Below are 18,756 nucleotides of genomic sequence, written 5' to 3' on the forward strand. Positions count from 1 at the left end.
TAACTAGGCTATACAGTTTCCACCCTAACCAAAAACACTCAAATTTGGACATGAGCTAATTGGGTAGATGTGACGCTGTAGCAACGCTATTGAGCTGTTTCTCTAGTAAAACTTTAAATACTTACCCTTGCCGTGCTGGCATTTTGAGTACTGATGACCCAAGTTGTGAACATTGAAGTCTCACTGTGACTAAGTGAAGCACCCGAAAATGAACGACACAACAAAGACAGTGCAGAGAATTTATTTTTCTTTTTTAAATGACGATGATCATCTGCATTGTTGGGTCTGATGTCTCTCATCTTCCTCTTGACAAAACCCCAGAGATTCTCTCTGGGGTTTAGGTCATTCAAGAATTTGGGGGAGAATCACAAGGAGTGGACTGCGGCTGGAGTCAGTGCTTCAAGAGCCACCACACACAGACGTATCCAGGACGTGGGCTACAACTGTCGCATTCCTTGTGTCAAGCTACTCCTGAACCAGAGATGTAAGAAGCGTCTTACCTGGGCTAAGTTGCCTGGGCTAAGTTACCTGGGCTAAGGAGAAAAAGGACTGGACTGTTGCTCAGTGGTCCAAAGTCCTCTTTTCAGATGAAAGTAAATTTTGCATTTAATTTGGAAATCAGGGACTCAGAGTCTGGGTAGAAATGTATTACTTTTACTTTGAAATATCTCTTAATTGGTACAGTAAAAATGTCAAATTTTCAGTATGGATGGAGTCAACGATGTCCTCATACATACATATCAATCATTGTCTGGAATTATTGAGAGAATACTTTTTTTATTACACTTCAAATATTCATTTATTAGATATTTTCTCGATTCTAATGTATGACATTTGATTTGAAATATCTCTTAATTGGTACAATAAAATTGTCTGATTTTCAGTATGGGTGGAGTCAACGATGTCCTCAACACATATATATCAGTCATTGTCTGGAATTATTGAGAGACATTTCTATAGCACCTCAAATATTCAGTTATTAGACGTTTTCTCTGTAGAAAAGTATGACTTTTACTTTGAAATATCTCCTAATTGGTACAGTAAAAATATCAGATGTTCTGCATGGGTGGAGTCAGAGATGTCCTCAACACATACATCACTCATTGTTTGGAATTATTGAGGAAATACTTTTTACAACACTTCAAATATTTAGTTATTAGACGTTTTCTCAGTAGAAATGTAGGACATTTACTTTGAAATATTGGTACAGTAAAAATGTCTGATGTTCTGTATGGGTGGAATCAACGATGCCTTGATTACATATACATCAGTTATTGTATGGAATTATTGAGACAAATATTTTTGTAGCACCTCAAATATTGTGATATTAGCCTTTGTCCTGAACATATATGCATTAGTCATTGTGGGGAATTATTGAGAAAAACATTTTCATAGCACCTTAAAAATTTCAGAAATTTGCCATTTGAAGATACAAATTCAGTTCAGAGTTTTTGCTTAGTAAAATATCTTAATTGACTGTCAGTCAGGTATTATTCATTTTAATATCTTTCCAGCAACCCGCAAATCAAAGAATAAAGACACTTCACGCACAATTTAGGTGTATTTTCCCTTTAACTCACGAGATGCAGGTATCATTTTTATACTTATTGGAATATAATTCATTTAATCTTATTTACATTATGCAATATGTATACTTTGTTGGCATCTTATTTTGAAAACCGGATGTTCGTCTGTAGAAATCCGGAAGTTGTCTCACGTTAATCTTTCCGCTAACTTTGCAAAGTCCTTCGCTCGCTCCTGATCTGTGCAGTTTGTTTGCGTTTACCGTAAGTTTCAGCGTATAGGCGCACTAAAATTTAAGTGTCTGCTGAGTTGACCACGGAGATCTGAGTGTCTGCTGACTTGACCGCAGTAGAAATGCGCTCATCCACGCCCGGGAACAACACCGAATTGTCGGCCGAGATACCACCAAAACACCCCGCCTGTCTCCAGCAGAAACGCGCTCATCCAGGCCGAGCAACGAGGAACATTACACGGCTACAATACCTGCCCGCTGATAAAATCCGGGAGTAACCGTGACTCTCTTAGGTTTGGGTGGGGACGTGGTTAGGGTTAGGGCAGTAGTGATGGGAATTCCGGCTCTTTTTAGAGAACCGGCTCTTTTGGCTCGGCTCACTAAAAAGAGCCGGCTCTTTCGGCTCCCAAATGGCTCTTCAGATTTTTTGGTGCTTAAATTAATTTATTACCAACAATAATGTAAAATTATGCGCAATATGAATTACTAATGTAAAAAAAACATGCACTATATCAAATGTTTATTATATAAATACACTTTTATTTATACACTCTACAGAGAGAAAAATTTGAAAGTGCAAAAACAAATGTTTAACTATTTACAAATGAACTTAACTAACTTTTAACTATTTTGGCCAGTTCTTCATCAATTGTCTTCTGTCTTGCTGCGGGTCATAGACTTTTGCAAAAATTGGCTCATAGAGCTCTGGGTTGTACTTTTAGGTGGTTGTGGTGGTGTACTGGACGATGCTGTAGACACTGCTGTTGCAGCAACAGTTGCAGTAGACATACTGGCACCTTCATTAATATCAGGTTCACTTGCTTGTCTTTTTTCTTCCAATTGCACTGATGGATGAACAGTTCTCATGTGCCTGTGCAGGTTGTTTGTGGAGCCAGCTCGATATGAGATTTTAGTCTTGCAGACTCTACATTCTGCCATAGTTTGGTCAATGTAATTGAAATGTGTCCAGATTTTGCTGCGTTTCCTGTTGACACTCATTTTCTCAACTTTTTTTTTTTTACCTTTCCAGTCCGTTGCTCTCTTTCTCTCTCGTGACTCGTCTCCCTCCCTCCTGTTCGTGTGCTTGCTGTGTGCTGTGCTGTGTGTGTAACTCCCGCCCCTCCCCCCTCTGCTCAGCGCAGGCACAGAGACGACACCACACATATTGACCAATCAAATGCGGCTTGAGAGAGAGCCGCAAAGAGCCGGCTCTCAGAGCCGTTTCGTTTGCGACCGACACATCACTATAGGGCAGGGTTAGGGTGGATACAAATTAATAAAATATACCTCCACAACACCCTGTCGTCAAGTCCGTCAGCCCTCGTAACAGGCCGCGTGGCAACAGCTCATGGGTGGCGAGGGTAGAGGCGAGGCAGATCACAGAAAAATAATAAAGACTAGAGTTTGGCAAAGATATGTTGATTAGAAACGTATTTGTAATACGTCAAACACAAACATAATCAGGGAGAAAATGCGTTTATGGTCAAACGTAATTGAGAATGCATTTTAGTTTTAGGGGAACGTAATTTTTAGGAGACAGGGCTGCTCTGAAAAACGCTTGGAAGCTGGGGTGATTTCTTCAGCCACAATAAAGCTAGCTTTCACAGCATTTTTGCCTGTAGCTTTTGTAAATATATTCTGCTGAAATTGCAGTCTGCCTTTTAATTTCCTGGAGGCTAAATTTAGCAGACTTGGCTCCGTGTTTGGTGTCAAAATGCCGACGTAAATTGTATTCCTTCAACACCGACACTGCCTCATAACACAGAAGACAGACCGTTTTTTCTCCTTGAAGCACAAACATGCATTCGCTTTCCCATCTTTCATTAAACTGCCTTCCCTCCGCATCAATTTTTCTCTTCTTGGACATTTTGGGATTATTTGTCGATGTTTTTCAACTCAATCACTTGTTGGAAAACCACTTTAGTTAAACGCAGATATGGAAAACCTTCTGTCTAGCAGCAGGATGCCGTCATTTCGCAGGTCAAAAAATCGACAGATGTAGATGGGAGATGTAGTTTATGGTCATTGTACACTGTAAAGCAGTAGTAGTAGTTTTAAGACAATCATATGCCTTTCAAGCTCTCGCAGGCCACATAAAATGACGTGGTGGGCCGGATTCGTGCACATGTGTTTGACACATGTGCTTTACAGGATAAAGGCGTTGTAAAAATGTTTTTCAGAGCTAAAGATCCTAACAACGATGTAGAGACAACACTGGTGGTAAAAGGCAATAGCCCACATCAGTTGTTAATGTTAATTCCTCAGGCTTTGAGCTCCAACAAGCTTTATGCCTAAATTCTCTGCAGGATCACTCATGGGCCTGACTGAGTTGAAAATCCAGGTTTTTCATCTGAAGTTATAAGTTGTGACTGGTCCCCGTGGACAAAGACACATTGGTCAGAAGTACTCCTCTGAGTAGAGTCACGCAGCCACCAATTACAAGAGACATCTGTCAGTCCTTCATTCAGCTCTATGATACCCCTGCCCCTCAGAGCAGGAGCCAAGTGAACATAAGGTACATTACGTTATTACTGTTGCAAAAAAAGGCCTCATGCAGACTTAAATTCGTTGAATAAAAGCGTATGACACTTTCCCAGTATCGTTTTTCATTTTTACATTGGACGAATATATATATTTTTATATTTTTTTGTTGAATCATATCGTAAGAACTGATCTCCTTGTAATACACACCCATACCTTGTGAGTTTAACTGAAGTAGTAGATAGAGAAATCTAACATGATGTCTGGCCTCTTTGGTGCTGTCCCTTTAAGCAGTCAGTATTGCTGTGATTGGCCTGATGAGCGAGTGTGTTTCAGCCTGGACTGCTGTAGTATGTGATGCTCCAGTGGGGTCCAGAGCAGCAGGTAGCTCCACTACAGTCACCCCAGTCCAGTCAGCTGAGCAGCATGCAGTGTCTGCTCCCACACTGACCTGTACACACACTCTGAGCAGAGACAGCATGAGTACAGTGTCTGAGCCTCAGGTTGGCAGCAGCAGGTCTCTGTCTGCAGCCAAGAGGCACAAAAGTATCAGGAAGAACTCCAGAAGGATTTATTCAGCCTACCAGGACCACCAGCAAGGGTGAGTTTGCTCTGCTCACTCTTCTTTTTCATTTGATTGATCTTATTTCTATCAGGATTTCTCCAAGCTTTTTCTGTCTCTGTCTGTTTCACGCTTTATGACTGTCATCTCTTTGAGCCTTAAATTACTTCCTGTAGCTTATACAATTAGTCTTTTTCTAAATCTAATCATCAGAGAAAATACAAAGAGTTTCCTGTGTGCTGTGTTACCATCGACTGCCATCCAGGGACATTCTGACCTGTTGGTCATCTAACGTTATGCGTATTTAGTTTATTAATCACACAAGATTAAAGAGTTTGATTCTGTGAATTATTCATATGATAGATATGTTGATCAGTTATGAATGAAATGTCAAAACAGATTGCAACCACTTTAATTTGTCATTAATGTAACATCAACCATTTGGTTTAATTCTGATAATAACTTGGTGATGGTGGAGCTCATATGTTATTCAAGTTCTTCCAGTGATTGTAAACCATGTTTGGATATGGAGATACTCACAACCAGCCAAAATCCCGTTTCTCTATTTGTATTGGGGAAGCATTTACATGATGGCTTGCTACGGAGGTTATTGATATATCTCGTTTATTTGGAGATTGCAATCTTTTATCATTTCCTTAGATATTTTCATCAGATTAACTCAATCTACTCAGCGGACACTAAAACAGCTGTCTTCATCTCCAGAGACTGTTTCTAAAATGTACACAACATGTATTACAAAAGGAGGGACGATGCGATTGAAGAAGTGCACTCGACATACAGAATTTCTTTCTCAAAGCTCATAAACACAAAATAATATACGATTTAATTATTGTGAGATGCAGCACAGGATATATTATACCTTTGAAGAAGATGATACACAAGATGAGAGGTGGTGAAATGTTATTTCCCATAAAAAAAAAAAAATAGACTGATACAACAATTCTCCCTCTTAATCATCCCTTCTGACCCACTAAGTGTGTGGGTGTGTCTGTATCTACAGGAACCCTGCCCTCAGCCTCTTTCTTCTGATTTACTTATTTTGTTATTATTATTCGGGACATTTCTGCATGCACAAGCACGCATTCAAGAGGAAGCTACGAAAAGGTGAAACTCCAAAACAAGAGTGAATCTGGGGTTTGGTGGTACACCGGGCTCTCCTCTGGCCACCGCGGTCAGGGGACGTTCGCTCCTGGTGTGGCTGAGCCACGGGAGAGGGGCCAACTTTGAATGATGTGTTTTCAAACAGCTAGAGAAGGGTGTATCTGCAGTCCAGAGGCTAAATGACACAGCCACTTTACTATGAGACCCCCCCCCCCCCCATGCATCATTTTGTAAATCTCCATCTTTGTTCATCAGCCACTAGATACAGTATTGATCAGCACTAATGGTAGTTATCCCATTCACCAGAGATCTAGGAACTTGCCAGCAATTGGAGCATGGATCAGGATTTTTGACAGAATGGAAATCAGCAACTTTGGGATGTTGTTATTATTAATGAAATAGTATTTGATGAATGTGCATCAATTAGGCCGAAAGCAGACCTACAATAAAATTAAAATCATATCAAGTTAGCTTGACATGTTATCTAATTAACTACTAATTGGTCAAATTAAATGAAACACATTGACAGTCACAGTTCTTTTTTTGAAATGTTTCTAATATGATCACTTCTGTGATGCACACACACATTCTTCAGTCCATGAGCGGTTAGAGGACACTTTAACTTTTCTGTTTCCACAGTAAACTGAACCGTAAACTAAGACACTCATGACATCATCACAAACCAAATCATCCATCCATCCATCCATTTTCCTCCGCTTATCCGGGGTCGGGTCGCTGTGGCAGCAGGCCAAGCAGGCTGACCCAGACTTCCCTCTCACCGGCAACATGTTCCAGCTCATTCTGGGGGATCCCGAGGCGTTCCCAGGCCAGCTGGGAGATGTAATCTCTCCAGCGTGTTCTGGGTCTCCCCCGGGGTCTCTTCCCAGTTGGACGTGCCTGGAAAACCTCCAGTGGGAGGCGTCCAGCAGGCATCCTAATTAGATGCCCGAACCACCTCAGCTGACTCCTTTCGACGCGAAGGAGTAGCGGCTCGACTCCAAGCTCCCTCCTGATGACTGAGCTCCTTACCCTATCTCTAAGGCTGAGCCCGGCCACCCTACGGAGGAAGCTTATTTCGGCCGCTTGTAGCCGCGACCTTGTCCTTTCGGTCATGACCCAGAGTTCGTGACCACCAAATCAGTGGTGCATAAAAGAAGTTTACCGGCAGCCTAGAGTTTAACAGACAGAACTGTTTTTTACTATTTACTGCACTGTTTGGGATAGCTGTCTTAAGGAAAATGTCCCCTCTGAGTATCATCTAATTGGTTTGATCTGATCCCAAACATTTCAGGCTACAACATCATCATTTATTTTTCTTTGTTGGAAAAGGTGGACAAACTGTCAGTAATAATAGTAACTTAATCCTCTTTTATTTAGTGAAACATAAGGGTCAGCCCAAAGCAGTCGCTGAGATGAGATCTTTATTGGTTTTTCTTTCAAATATTAGCAGACCGGCCCCTTTTTCATTGTGCCCCTGTGTCTTCTTTTGCAGCTCCTCAGATGATGAAGATAAAGAGGATGAGCGGGTGGACAGCAACGACCCAGAGGAGATGTTCCAGAACATTCAGTACCAGAAGGAGATCATTGCCAACATTCGGACCAGACCCTGGCCAATGAGACGCAAGCTCAAAGTCTTAAAGTACCAAGTGTGATTGTTCCCTCTGTATCTGTGGTGTGATAGTTCACTCTTTCCCTCCTCTTCTGCTCTTAACACACACAAACACACTCACAAGGCTATTTTTCTCAATGAAAGTGCTGTATATATGTTAATGTCATTGAATTGAAAGCAAGTATGACTCAGCAGCTGACTCACCAAAACCTCTGGAGGTATGAAGACTGTGTATCCTGCTGTGTTACTGAAATACATCCAAAGATCAACAGCTAACTGATACTATGCTATCTAACTGATCTCTTCTTTATTAGTTTGCCTCTTGTGGTGCATGAGTGTGACAAGACAACATCATCAATTACTCTTACAGCAACCCTGTCTTCTACAAATATATACTTTAATGCTAAATGCTTTGCCAAATGCATTTTGGACAGAAAGCAATTGCTGTGTGCATTATGTTCCCTGGCAGCAGTTCTTCCACTGCACAAAGTGCTGTGTGGGGAGAAGGGGGGGTGTACCAAGCTCTGGATTGTAACACCACAGACCAAGGTTTACATCCACAGGAGCATGTGATTAAGTTTAGGCTACTGAGGCACTTTGGTTCGGGAAATATGGTCCATCCATCCATCCATTTTCCTCCGGGGTCGGGTCGCGGTGGCAGCAGGCCAAGCAGGCTGACCCAGACTTCCCTCTCTCCAAGGCTGAGCCCGGCCACCCTACGGAGGAAACTCATTTCGGCTGCTTGTAGCCGTGACCTTGTCCTTTCGGTCACGACCCAGAGTTCGTGACCATAGGTGAGGGTAGGAACGTAGACCGACTGGTAAATTGAGAGCTTTGCCTTCCGGCTGAGCTCCCTCTTCGCCAAGACAGTCCGGTGCAGCGCCTGCTTTACTGCTGCAGCCACACCGATCCGCCTGTCGATCTCCCGCTCCATCTTACCCTCACTCGTGAACAAGACCCCGAGATACTTGAACTCCTTCGCTTGAGGTAGGCACTCCGTCCCCACCTGGAGGGAGCAATCCACCGGTTTCCGGCAGAGCACCATGGCCTCAGATTTGGAGGTGCTAACTCTCATCCCCGCCGCTTCACACTCGGCTGCAAACCGCCCCAGTGAATGCTGGAGGTCACGATCCGAGGAGGCCAACAGGACCACATCATCTGCAAACAGCAGAGAGGCGATCCCGAGACCCCCGAACTTGACGTTCTCCACCCCCCGGCTGCAGAAATATGGTCATTTGGGTTAAATACTGAAAAAGTAAAAAGGTCCTGCTCATATTTGAAGCTGCAATGTGTAACACCTGACCACATACTGCAAAGAAATAGGGGGCAGCATTTCACCTCAATACAATCTACATTTACAGTTATCAGTTATAAAAAGCCAACTACTAACTAACAGCAGGACAAGAATACGCAAGATTCAACCAAACCGCTGAAACTCTGAGAGACGGTCAAAATAACATGCTGTCGGTCTATAGTCCACGTCAGACATCTGTATGTTTACTGTGACAATAACCGGGCCTGTACGGTCTGTGTTCACTTTGATAGATTGTTTATTGTATTAAATCCAGGGGTTAGCTGGTTCGCATGCGTTTTCACTAGATATCTCTGCAACACAATACACAGATGTCTTTGACAAAACGTCAACACTGTAAACACTTCACATTCTGTCCATAGTATTAGTACATTGTTTTGTTATAAACAAAAATTATGACCAGATCTAACACGTTGCACCCAAAAGTCACTGTTGACTTTTTTTCAAGATAAATATTTCCCCCAACCTTGAGTTGCCTCAACATTACTATGTAGTTGCTACATGTGTATAGTTGCTACATGTGTATCTTGAAGGAAAGCACAATTAATTATGCTGTTAGTAAATATTTTGCAGATATATTCATTAAAACAGTGTCCTCATTATGTTAATAAAAAAACTATTATTTGCTGTTGCAGATTAATAGTACATGGATGTCATTTTGAGGAGACAGCATTGGTTCTCGAGGCGCTGCGGCGTGTTTTGTACATATTGATTGGCTGATTCATTTGTTCCTCCTTTAACTGCTTAGTCCTACTGGCAGTCACAGAGCTGAAGACATATAAGCATGTTCGTGAATGGTCATTTGTAGAAGACATCTGTATGAAATGATTTTTGTAAATGTTGTACAGCAGCATTTGAACTGAACATCATTTTTAAAATATATAAATATACTGTACTTACTACTCTGTTAACATTGACAGCAGACATCTCTGTGGGACAACATGTGTGAACATTCTGCCAGGTGTCCAAATGCTATATGAACCTTGTGAATGTCCGCATGTCTAAAGAAGCTCCTCCATAAGTGCTGTGTGATCAGACACAAAACTGTGAAGGCTGTTCTAACAGTTGACTGAATGTAATTAGACCAGTAGATAGAGAACAGGCTGAGCCAGAGAAAACCAGAGTAGATAGAGAGCTCAAGATGTGCTGAGTATGTGCCATGGATAACAGGTTTTATATGGGCAGTTTGTTATTACTGCAGAGGTTTTATTACCATCATCAGGGATGGGATGCAAGTCTGCCCTTTTACACCCTCTTTAATCTCAGGCTGAATGTCTGCGATTACTCCCACTGAAATGACTCATTGCAATGACTCATTTTTTTTACTTAGATTTCTGACAAACCTCACCGTAACAATAAAATATAAAAATATAATATGACAAAATAAAACCCATGTATAATTGTAAAAACTACAGTTGCTTTCCCTAGGAGAGTGTGTAAGGCAAGGCAAGGCACGTTTATTTGTATAACACATTTCAACAACAAGGTAATTCAAAGTGCTTCACATAAAACCATTAAAAGCATCAAAACATAAGGCAAAAGAAAAGTAGCTTTAAAAACAATTAAGAACATTCATTGAAACATTACAAACAGTCATTAAAACACTAAAAAGCAGTGTAAGAAATAAAATACAGTAGTAAAATGCAGAAATGCAGGAAATTGATTCATATCCTTGCATGTGGTTCAATTAAAGGCAGCAGCAAACAGAAAAGTCTTGTTGAGTGTCCGTTGATTGATACATGGCTCATAGCCCTCCTAGATGTCCCCAGTGCTGAATAAGCTGTTTCTTTGTCTAATGGACTGTAAAGCTACACAATCATTTTAGACAGTTTATTTCAATGGAAGCAGTCTGCTGCTCTACTGGTTCTAGAAGGATCTTGGTTTTAGTACTGGTTTGAAAGGTGGCCGACGAGTGCAAAACTTTTCCACTGGGACAAGTTTGCATCGTTTCTGTATTTGCTGCATGTTTCCGTTGTTGCGTTTTTTTATGATTCCCCTATGGAAATGGCAAACATTCACTTTCACTTTGAGGTTGTCCTGAACTCTCACTCATCCACTATCATCTTTACCAGGACACCCCCGCATGTGCAATCACCACTGATCATTCATTTTAAAAACGTCTTTCTAACAGTTAATAATCACATCCCTCAGATGGAGGTTTTGGATCAGAAAGTACAATATTTAATCTAGTGGAGTAGTACTAGAAGTGTAAATGTACACAAAATGGAAGTATTTGCGTAAAGAATACAACAAGTCCATTCAGTTTGTGAGTACTTGCACTACCACCTGTGTGTCTTTGTGTCCCAGGCAGGCCAGAGAGATCGTTCTGAAGTATGAGGGCCGACTCACCAGAACCAGAGGCTACCAGACTGCAGGAGCTGATGTATGTATGTCATTCATACTCGCAGTATGTTTTTGATCCCATAGCATTAAATGCAGTTTGCAGAGAATTAAAAACAGTTTGTAGTCCACTTGTAAAATGTTGCATAATGTTAACCTGCAAGGGTTCTTTGTGTGTGTAGAAACAAAAGAACCAAAGTTATTTATACCACCACTGATTGGTTAAAATAATAATACTAGCAAATCTGAGGATGACTCCAAATTGTTCTTTCAATGCTTCTGGTTTAGAATATGTATTGTATTCTCAAGGATCCTTTTGGTCAGGTTGTTCTCATACACAGTTCAGTAATGCACTATGTATATAACCCATGTAATCCATCTGATGTGATCCATGTAATCGTAAGGCAGGACCGATGACGTAGTATAAAGAAATGGAGGAGATCTGGGTGGACGGATGGGTCTCATGACCCTGGAGAGCGCTCCTTGTGTCCCATGTGAAACCAGAAGTCAACTTTGACATTTGTCACCTAACCAAACCTAAACAAGTAGTTTTATTTCCTAAACTCTTCGGGCTTGTGCAGGTGCAATGATCGCTCACGCTGCTGGACATTTGCAGGAGAAAGCACAGAAAATAACAAAATAACTTTTCTTAAGATATCCTATGAAGCGTTGTATGAGGATACATTCTTTTTGTAGATCCATGGAGCATGGTGGTTATAATCGTCAAGGGGTGACCAAGGCACCCACATCTCAAGCAGCCACAGAGAAAGATTGTTATAAGGACTTGTTTGTTTATTGACGATGTTGTGAAGGTGGATGAGAATCGAACAGATCTTGTCCTTAACACACACAAAATACAAAAAACATTGTAACAATGGGTCTGCAGGAATATGAAATTGAAAACAACAAAGGTGGCTCTGCTTTGGATGACCTAACATACTCTTATATCCAGTTTGTCACTCAGTAAAATATGTGCTCGAGACACAACTGCATTGATTTTGTCTGACTGTATGCTGAGAGGAGCTTCTTTCTGCTATTTTACTGCACTGCAGTAACTAGATGATTATAAAACATGCTGGATTTCCATTGTGCAGGCTGCCTCCTGTGAGCTGAACATACACATACTGTGGATAACTTTATATACTGTGTCTGTCTCTGTATTTCACACACTCATATCCAGAGAGGAAAAGGAGAGCTTTGCAGCTGTAGCACAGCAGCATGAGTGAATTTATAGCCCGTTGTAAAAGCTCTGTTTAATTAAAATGTTCAGGCCCCATTAAAATAAATTGAGTTTTAGTGAGCAGTCTGATGATGACTTATTTATTTTACAGTTTGGCTTCCAGATAATGAAAATGAGAATTATTGGTCCAGCTAATAATTATCATCTCAGTTCTGATTTTACTTTTCATCACATGAGGTGAAGAGCTTCACAGAGTCAGTTCTTATGTGGACAACATGGATACATATGTGCAACAAAATGACATCCTAAATAATGCTGACTATGTGAGAATGTGTGAACACTTGTCATTGATCTGAGACAGCTGTTACACCAAAGACTGTCCTCTCCAGAAACAGAAAACAGCTGGTTTTACTGCTCAAACACCTGGAACACCTATGATTGACATTTACTTGCCAAATGTTATGCTTCAGAAGCAAAGGCAGAAGTAGTTCATTGTTACACCTCTTCAAAACCTCTGTTTCAAGCCAAAAGTTATTGCTAGATTATTTTATCCATGACCAGGGCCTTTTGCTTAACCCCGACCACAGAGGTGAGAGGTCACAAAACACTTTGATCGATACACGTCTGAAAACAAATGCCAGATTAAGAGATCCGGCTACAATGATCCATAACAACAGATCTGACGATTTGTCATGAAAAACACAACAGTTAGAAGACCAAAAAAACGTTTTGTTTAGGATCGTCTAATGCATCTCAGAACTCAGAAGATAGTTGCACAAGATCAGAAAATGTTCATGTATTTAGATAGGCAATACAAATCATGTATTTTGTCATTAAGTTTGGAGGATTTGTTACAAAGTTTTTATGGAAGACACAGTACTACAATATGTGTTGTAAATATATTAGCATAGCTTTTATCATTGCTGCATGCTCATATTACTATTAGATATGATTCACATAATAGATATGATTTATGTCCTGCTCAATTATGCATTCGTATTCTGTTTTAGTTTGCATCTCTGTGTTAGTCCACAGCTTATCTCACATTCTGCTGAACCAAACTACATAAGATATGACTGCTGTGACCCGGCCCTCTGCCGGTAGGGCCCGCTGGTGTTACGCAGCTGAGTGCATCACCGCTGCTCAGCCGACACAGTTAGCGTGCACCTTTTAAGACAGTGCATCTATTGTGTGACACCTGCGAGTGAAAAACACGCCTGATGATCTTGTCTCGTAGTGGGGGGGGCGCCAATTGTAGGTTGATTTAATTCATCGTATTTCATTGCAGACACACCTGCCGGAGATCTGCACCTGTCTAGTTTTCCATGTAAAAAAACCTCTCTATAAATACAAAGTATTATCATATTATTATAAAGGGTTTTCTATCATCTAAAATGATCAGGTATGGACAGCAAAAGAGTTTATCTCGAATCCTTGCTAGATGGTCAAATCATTTTACAGTCACCACTGCCCATTATGGAGGTGAGTGTTACTCAGAGGTCTCAAATCTGGTTTCTCCTCCTGCAGCTGCTGAAGAAACTTTCACGTGTACTTTACAACATCGTGGTTCTGTTCATTCCCTGGGAAGTGAGGATCAAGAAAATTGAAAGTGAGTTTTTTCCTCAGAATGAATAACAGTAATGCTATCTTTTCTTTTGTTTTATTTCCAAGGATGTAATGACAGTTGACAGAACATTTTAGTACTTGACTCACCTAGACCTAAATTCCTTTTTTTCAAGACAGTCTTCTCTCAGTATGGTCATACTTTCTGGTGTTAGTCCTTTTCAGGGCACAGAAACATAAAGTAGAGTGTGTGACTGTGCAACAAGTCAACATGTCTCAGTCAGATGTTTCCTGTGTCTTGTTGAGGTCACTTTGGGTCGGGCGTGGCCTCCTACTTTATCTTCCTCCGCTGGTTGTTTGGGATCAACATCGTCCTCACCATCATGACTGGAGCCTTCATCGTCTTACCAGAGGTCAGCAAGGCTCTTTCACTTTACAAGTTTCATATATTGCACAATACTCCATATCATATATGAGTCATAGGCTTAAAGCTATACTGTGCGGAATTTTCCTAAAAAGCAATGTATGGACTTATACAAAAACAGCCTCTGATGACTCATTAGAAGTGTGTGTAGGCCAAGGATGTTGCTCTGCTGATGGATACTCCACCCACCGATTCTAAATAAGAAGAATAGATATAAATGACATGGGTTGATAATTCAAATGTATCGGTAACACTTTATAATAACTACACGCTATAAAGCATTAGTTAAGTATGAGTAAACACTTAATTCATCATTTATAAAGCATTGTTCCTACATTAATAATTTATTAGTATGCAGTTCATAACAACAGTTATAAATGTTTTATTCTTGATTAATAAGCTCGTCTATTATGTGTTTCATGATTGTGTTTTCATACTTTATAAATGATGGAGTCCCCATTTGTAAATGGAGTATTATATATATTACGAACCAATTATTATGGAGTTGTAGATGATTAATAAGATCATTTACAAAGTGTAAGTAAATGATTAAGAACTTATTTAGATGTACATTATTCATGCATTTATATATATATAATAATTTAGAAATGCACTAATGGTTTGGGACTATGTTAATATATGCTTTATTAATACTGCAATTCATGATTAATTCAGGTAGTTAGTCGTTAGTAAAGTATTTTGTGTGACCTCAACCAAAGTGAGGCTGGTGATTCTCCAGCAGCTACAGCTCAACCAGTTCAAGTACCAAACTGTGGTCAAGATCTAATGACAGGAACAAAATGCTGCTGATTTATGTTTGTCACTGACATCCAGACACAAGCAATTTCCCCACACATTACTCATCCTATCATTCCCAATGCCCGTTTATTTCATCTGCCTCTCCTTGTTGGAGCTAAGCTACCACTGTCTGCTCTGACACATCCGTCCTTTGTCTCACCTCTGCTTAGTGAGTCATATCGTCCAACATCACACATCATGGATGTTCTGTCACATTGATGTGTGTGCTTGTTTCCTGCTGTAAATGATGTGTCCACGGATGGACTGGAAAGTTATTATTATATCAGTTATTACTCACTTTTATTCCTGAAGTTTGCCTCTTTTTAAGTGTAACACTAAAGACACACTACGCTCTTTCATTTTGCTGAAGCACACAGGACTTTTCTAGTCAGAGGTTCTAGTATGTCAGAGGTGTCACTAAGTTCTTTTCAGGATGCATATGTGTCTATATGCAAGTTCTCGCTCCAAAAATGGACAGACCCAGATCCGGCTTCTCTCCAAGACTGAGATGAGAAAATTAATATCAATGTCATGTCGGTGTGTTAAATACAGAGCTGGAGTAGCTGCACTACACATTGTTGGTTGAATCAGAAATGTAAAAACAACAGGTCATGGTCTTTGGATGAGTTACGTGTTTCGGCTGTTATTAATAAATGACAGTTTATCCTTCAGCAGTTCTGTGTAGCATACACAGTTGCTACACAGATACAGTCAGTTAGTTTTTTAGAAGTGTTGGTAGGACAGAGCCAAGATAGCTGTTTCCCCCTGCCTCCAGTTTTTATGCTAAGCTAAGCTAACCATGTCCTGACTCCATATCCTGATGATATCAATCCTCTCATCTCAGTCTCAGAAAAAAGGAAGGTGTTGAATGATTCCTTTCAACTTGCATGTAGCTACTGACCTAACAATTGTCAGTCATCACAATGAACTGCAAATATATTTTGCTCCACTCTTGCCAGCTTATAACCAAATGTTTTACAAGGTCAAAAGTTTAAATCAACTAACTACAATAAGACATGAGTGTGTTATCACTGTATATACAGTATTTAAATGTCTGTATTAATATCATATTGTATTGGTCTGTGATTGTTTGTACTAGCTGCTGGCTGGAGCTCCTTTTGGAACAACGAGGAGTAAAACTATACCCAAGGAGCATCTGGCTTCAGCCCAGGACCTGGACACCATCTGGTCTCTTGGGGTAAGCCTCTCTTTCCTTTTACTGTTCTGTCAATAGCACATTACAGATACAATAGACCATTGTTCAAACATTACTTTACTGCCTCCCTGACCTCTACTCCAAGGCCACCCCACCTTTTATGTTAGTAGACTGAGCTTGTAAAGACCTGTTAGCATTATTATATACATTTTATTTGAAGGCAACAATGACTCCCTGTGCATTAAGCTGTTGTGATCAGTCACCTTTTTTGAAAGTTTCCTACCAGGGCAAGTATGTCTCAGTGTATCACTCCCTCCAGGAAATACACGACACCTTAGTTCATCTCAGTCAACACCACCGTCATCAATCCACCGTCGAACTGTTCAAATACATTTCAACATACAAAATAAGCTGGCGTTAACATTACACAAAAAAACTGTTTGCACGTTAAACAGTTAACATAAATAACATACCTCGCTGGGTGCACACAACCACGAGGGAAATGAGTCCACTTGAAAAACATGAATCTTCAAAAACAAACACTTTAACACTTAAACACTTAAACTTAAATCTTTGAGTGGAGTATATCAACTTCTAATAATAAATAACAAATAATAATATGTAAACAAGCATATTAAATAATGACATAAATAATATTTATGGCTGTTAAACTCCCACCAAATCACAATTTTTTGGGATTTTGCCTCACAAAAATAGCCATGACATTTATTCTGCTTCAAGCTGTAAAACTGTCTTTTGTACAGGCCTTTCAAGATAGACTGGCTTAGTGGTGCGTTTTCCCTGGTTATCTAAGGTTGAGTCACTCATTAACAGTTTTACCTTTCTGACTCTTCAATCACTGCTAGGGTTCACCTGTGATACTCTTGCTAATCTCAATTGATTTTGTGGAGAGCCGTCCTCGTGTAGGATGACAATGTCGTTAACCTTCGTATTTGTTTTATCCGTTTGCCATATTTGTCTTTGCTGAAGATTAAGGAGGTACTCCTTCCACCTTGTTCAGAATTAATTTGCCAAGAACTGCACCTGGCGCCATCTCTTGCGTAGGTAGAGAGCCTGACTAACAAATTGACCAGGAGGGGGAGATATTATGTTAGACTTCATCATGAGGATATGGTTGGACTTGTTGGATCATTTAAGTGCTCTGTTGTCAGTTGTCTGATATTTACAGTAGCCACTTCATACAGAAAGGTTCTAAGTGATGCACTGTCAAGTTTTTTAGCAGATTGATCAAGGATTGCTGTTGGAACACTTCTGATTGTCCTAATTTGTCTCTCCTATACACCTCCCATGTGACTTGATGATTGGAAGTTCATTGCAAACTCACATCCATGTTCCTTTAACTGTTCATGATCCAGGTCCTTCATTGCATTCATGAACTCTCCCATTGCGCCAACAAAGTTGGTACCTTGATCACATCTCAACTGTCTTACATTTCCACGTATTGCGATGAATGCACGCAATGCATTGATGAACGCATCCGTAGTGAGATCATTAAGCATTTCACTATGTATGGCTCTAGAACACATACAGGTGAAAAGAAGACCATACCTTTTCAGTTCCTTTCTAGCTTCTTTCATGTAGAACGGTCCGAAGCAATCTATGCCACCATATGTGAATGTGAATATGTGAATCTGCCATCTTCGGACCCTGTTTGTTCCTTCTATACTTTCTGCATGTTGTGCACTTGTACATGTGTGAGGCAACTGCGCTGTTGCATCCTGTAACCCATATTTCATTGGATCGCAATTAATTTACAGTTATTCCTCTTCCTTGATGATGCACCTTTTTATGGTAGTGCTTGATGAGTAAAGAAGACACATGACTTGCCTTTGGTACGATGGCATGATGCTTGACATGTGGGTGAAGGCTAGATCTTGTCAAACGTCCTCCAACCCTGAGCACACTGTATTCATCTACAAAGAGACTTAGTTTGTGTTTGTTTTGTCTTCAGGTTTTCCTTCCTTGCATTGATTTATACTTTTGATTTCATTGCTGAATGCTTCCGTTTAAGCTCTGGTTCCAGTCTTTCCTCAACACTTGTGGCTTCAGTTGTTTTAGGTTTGAGACCCTTGATTTGCTTAGCATTAGCATAAGCTGTGCTTTTCAACTAATGTTGACTACTTTTTTTTACCTGTGTTGGACTATGGTGATCTTCTTTATATGCATGCCTCTGCTAACTGTCTTCGTATGGTGGCCACAGCTTACCATGCTTCACTGCGGTTCATTACCAATTGTAAAGCTCTGACTCACCACTGTGAGTTATACTCTCGGGTAGGATGGCCTGCTTTGGCCACCCGTAGGCTCTGTCATTGCTACACCTTCATTTATAAGGAAATCCTTGGTGTGCTCCCAAGCTACCTGTGTGTCTTCATCATGCAGGAAAGTGTCGGACAATACTCCTTGCGTTGTCAGGACTTCTTTATGCTCACTGT

General features: G+C 40.4%; 1 protein-coding gene across 1 annotated transcript in view; it reads left to right on the forward strand.

Moving 5' to 3' along the window:
- The first annotated feature begins 4,716 nt into the window (after positions 1–4,716).
- The window catches only part of tmc3 (transmembrane channel like 3), an 84,767-nt gene continuing 70,727 nt past the window's right edge, over positions 4,717–18,756 (forward strand). The window contains exons 1-6 of the mRNA XM_076110141.1: positions 4,717–4,838; positions 7,414–7,560; positions 11,150–11,225; positions 13,890–13,971; positions 14,232–14,338; positions 16,247–16,345. Coding sequence (XP_075966256.1) covers positions 4,717–4,838; positions 7,414–7,560; positions 11,150–11,225; positions 13,890–13,971; positions 14,232–14,338; positions 16,247–16,345 — 633 coding nt within the window. The remainder of the gene's footprint in view (positions 4,839–7,413; positions 7,561–11,149; positions 11,226–13,889; positions 13,972–14,231; positions 14,339–16,246; positions 16,346–18,756) is intronic.

The sequence above is a fragment of the Anarhichas minor genome, unplaced genomic scaffold (assembly GCF_050575085.1).
Source record: "Anarhichas minor isolate MPS153535 unplaced genomic scaffold, ASM5057508v1 ptg000042l, whole genome shotgun sequence".
Classification (NCBI taxonomy): Eukaryota; Metazoa; Chordata; class Actinopteri; order Perciformes; family Anarhichadidae; genus Anarhichas; species Anarhichas minor.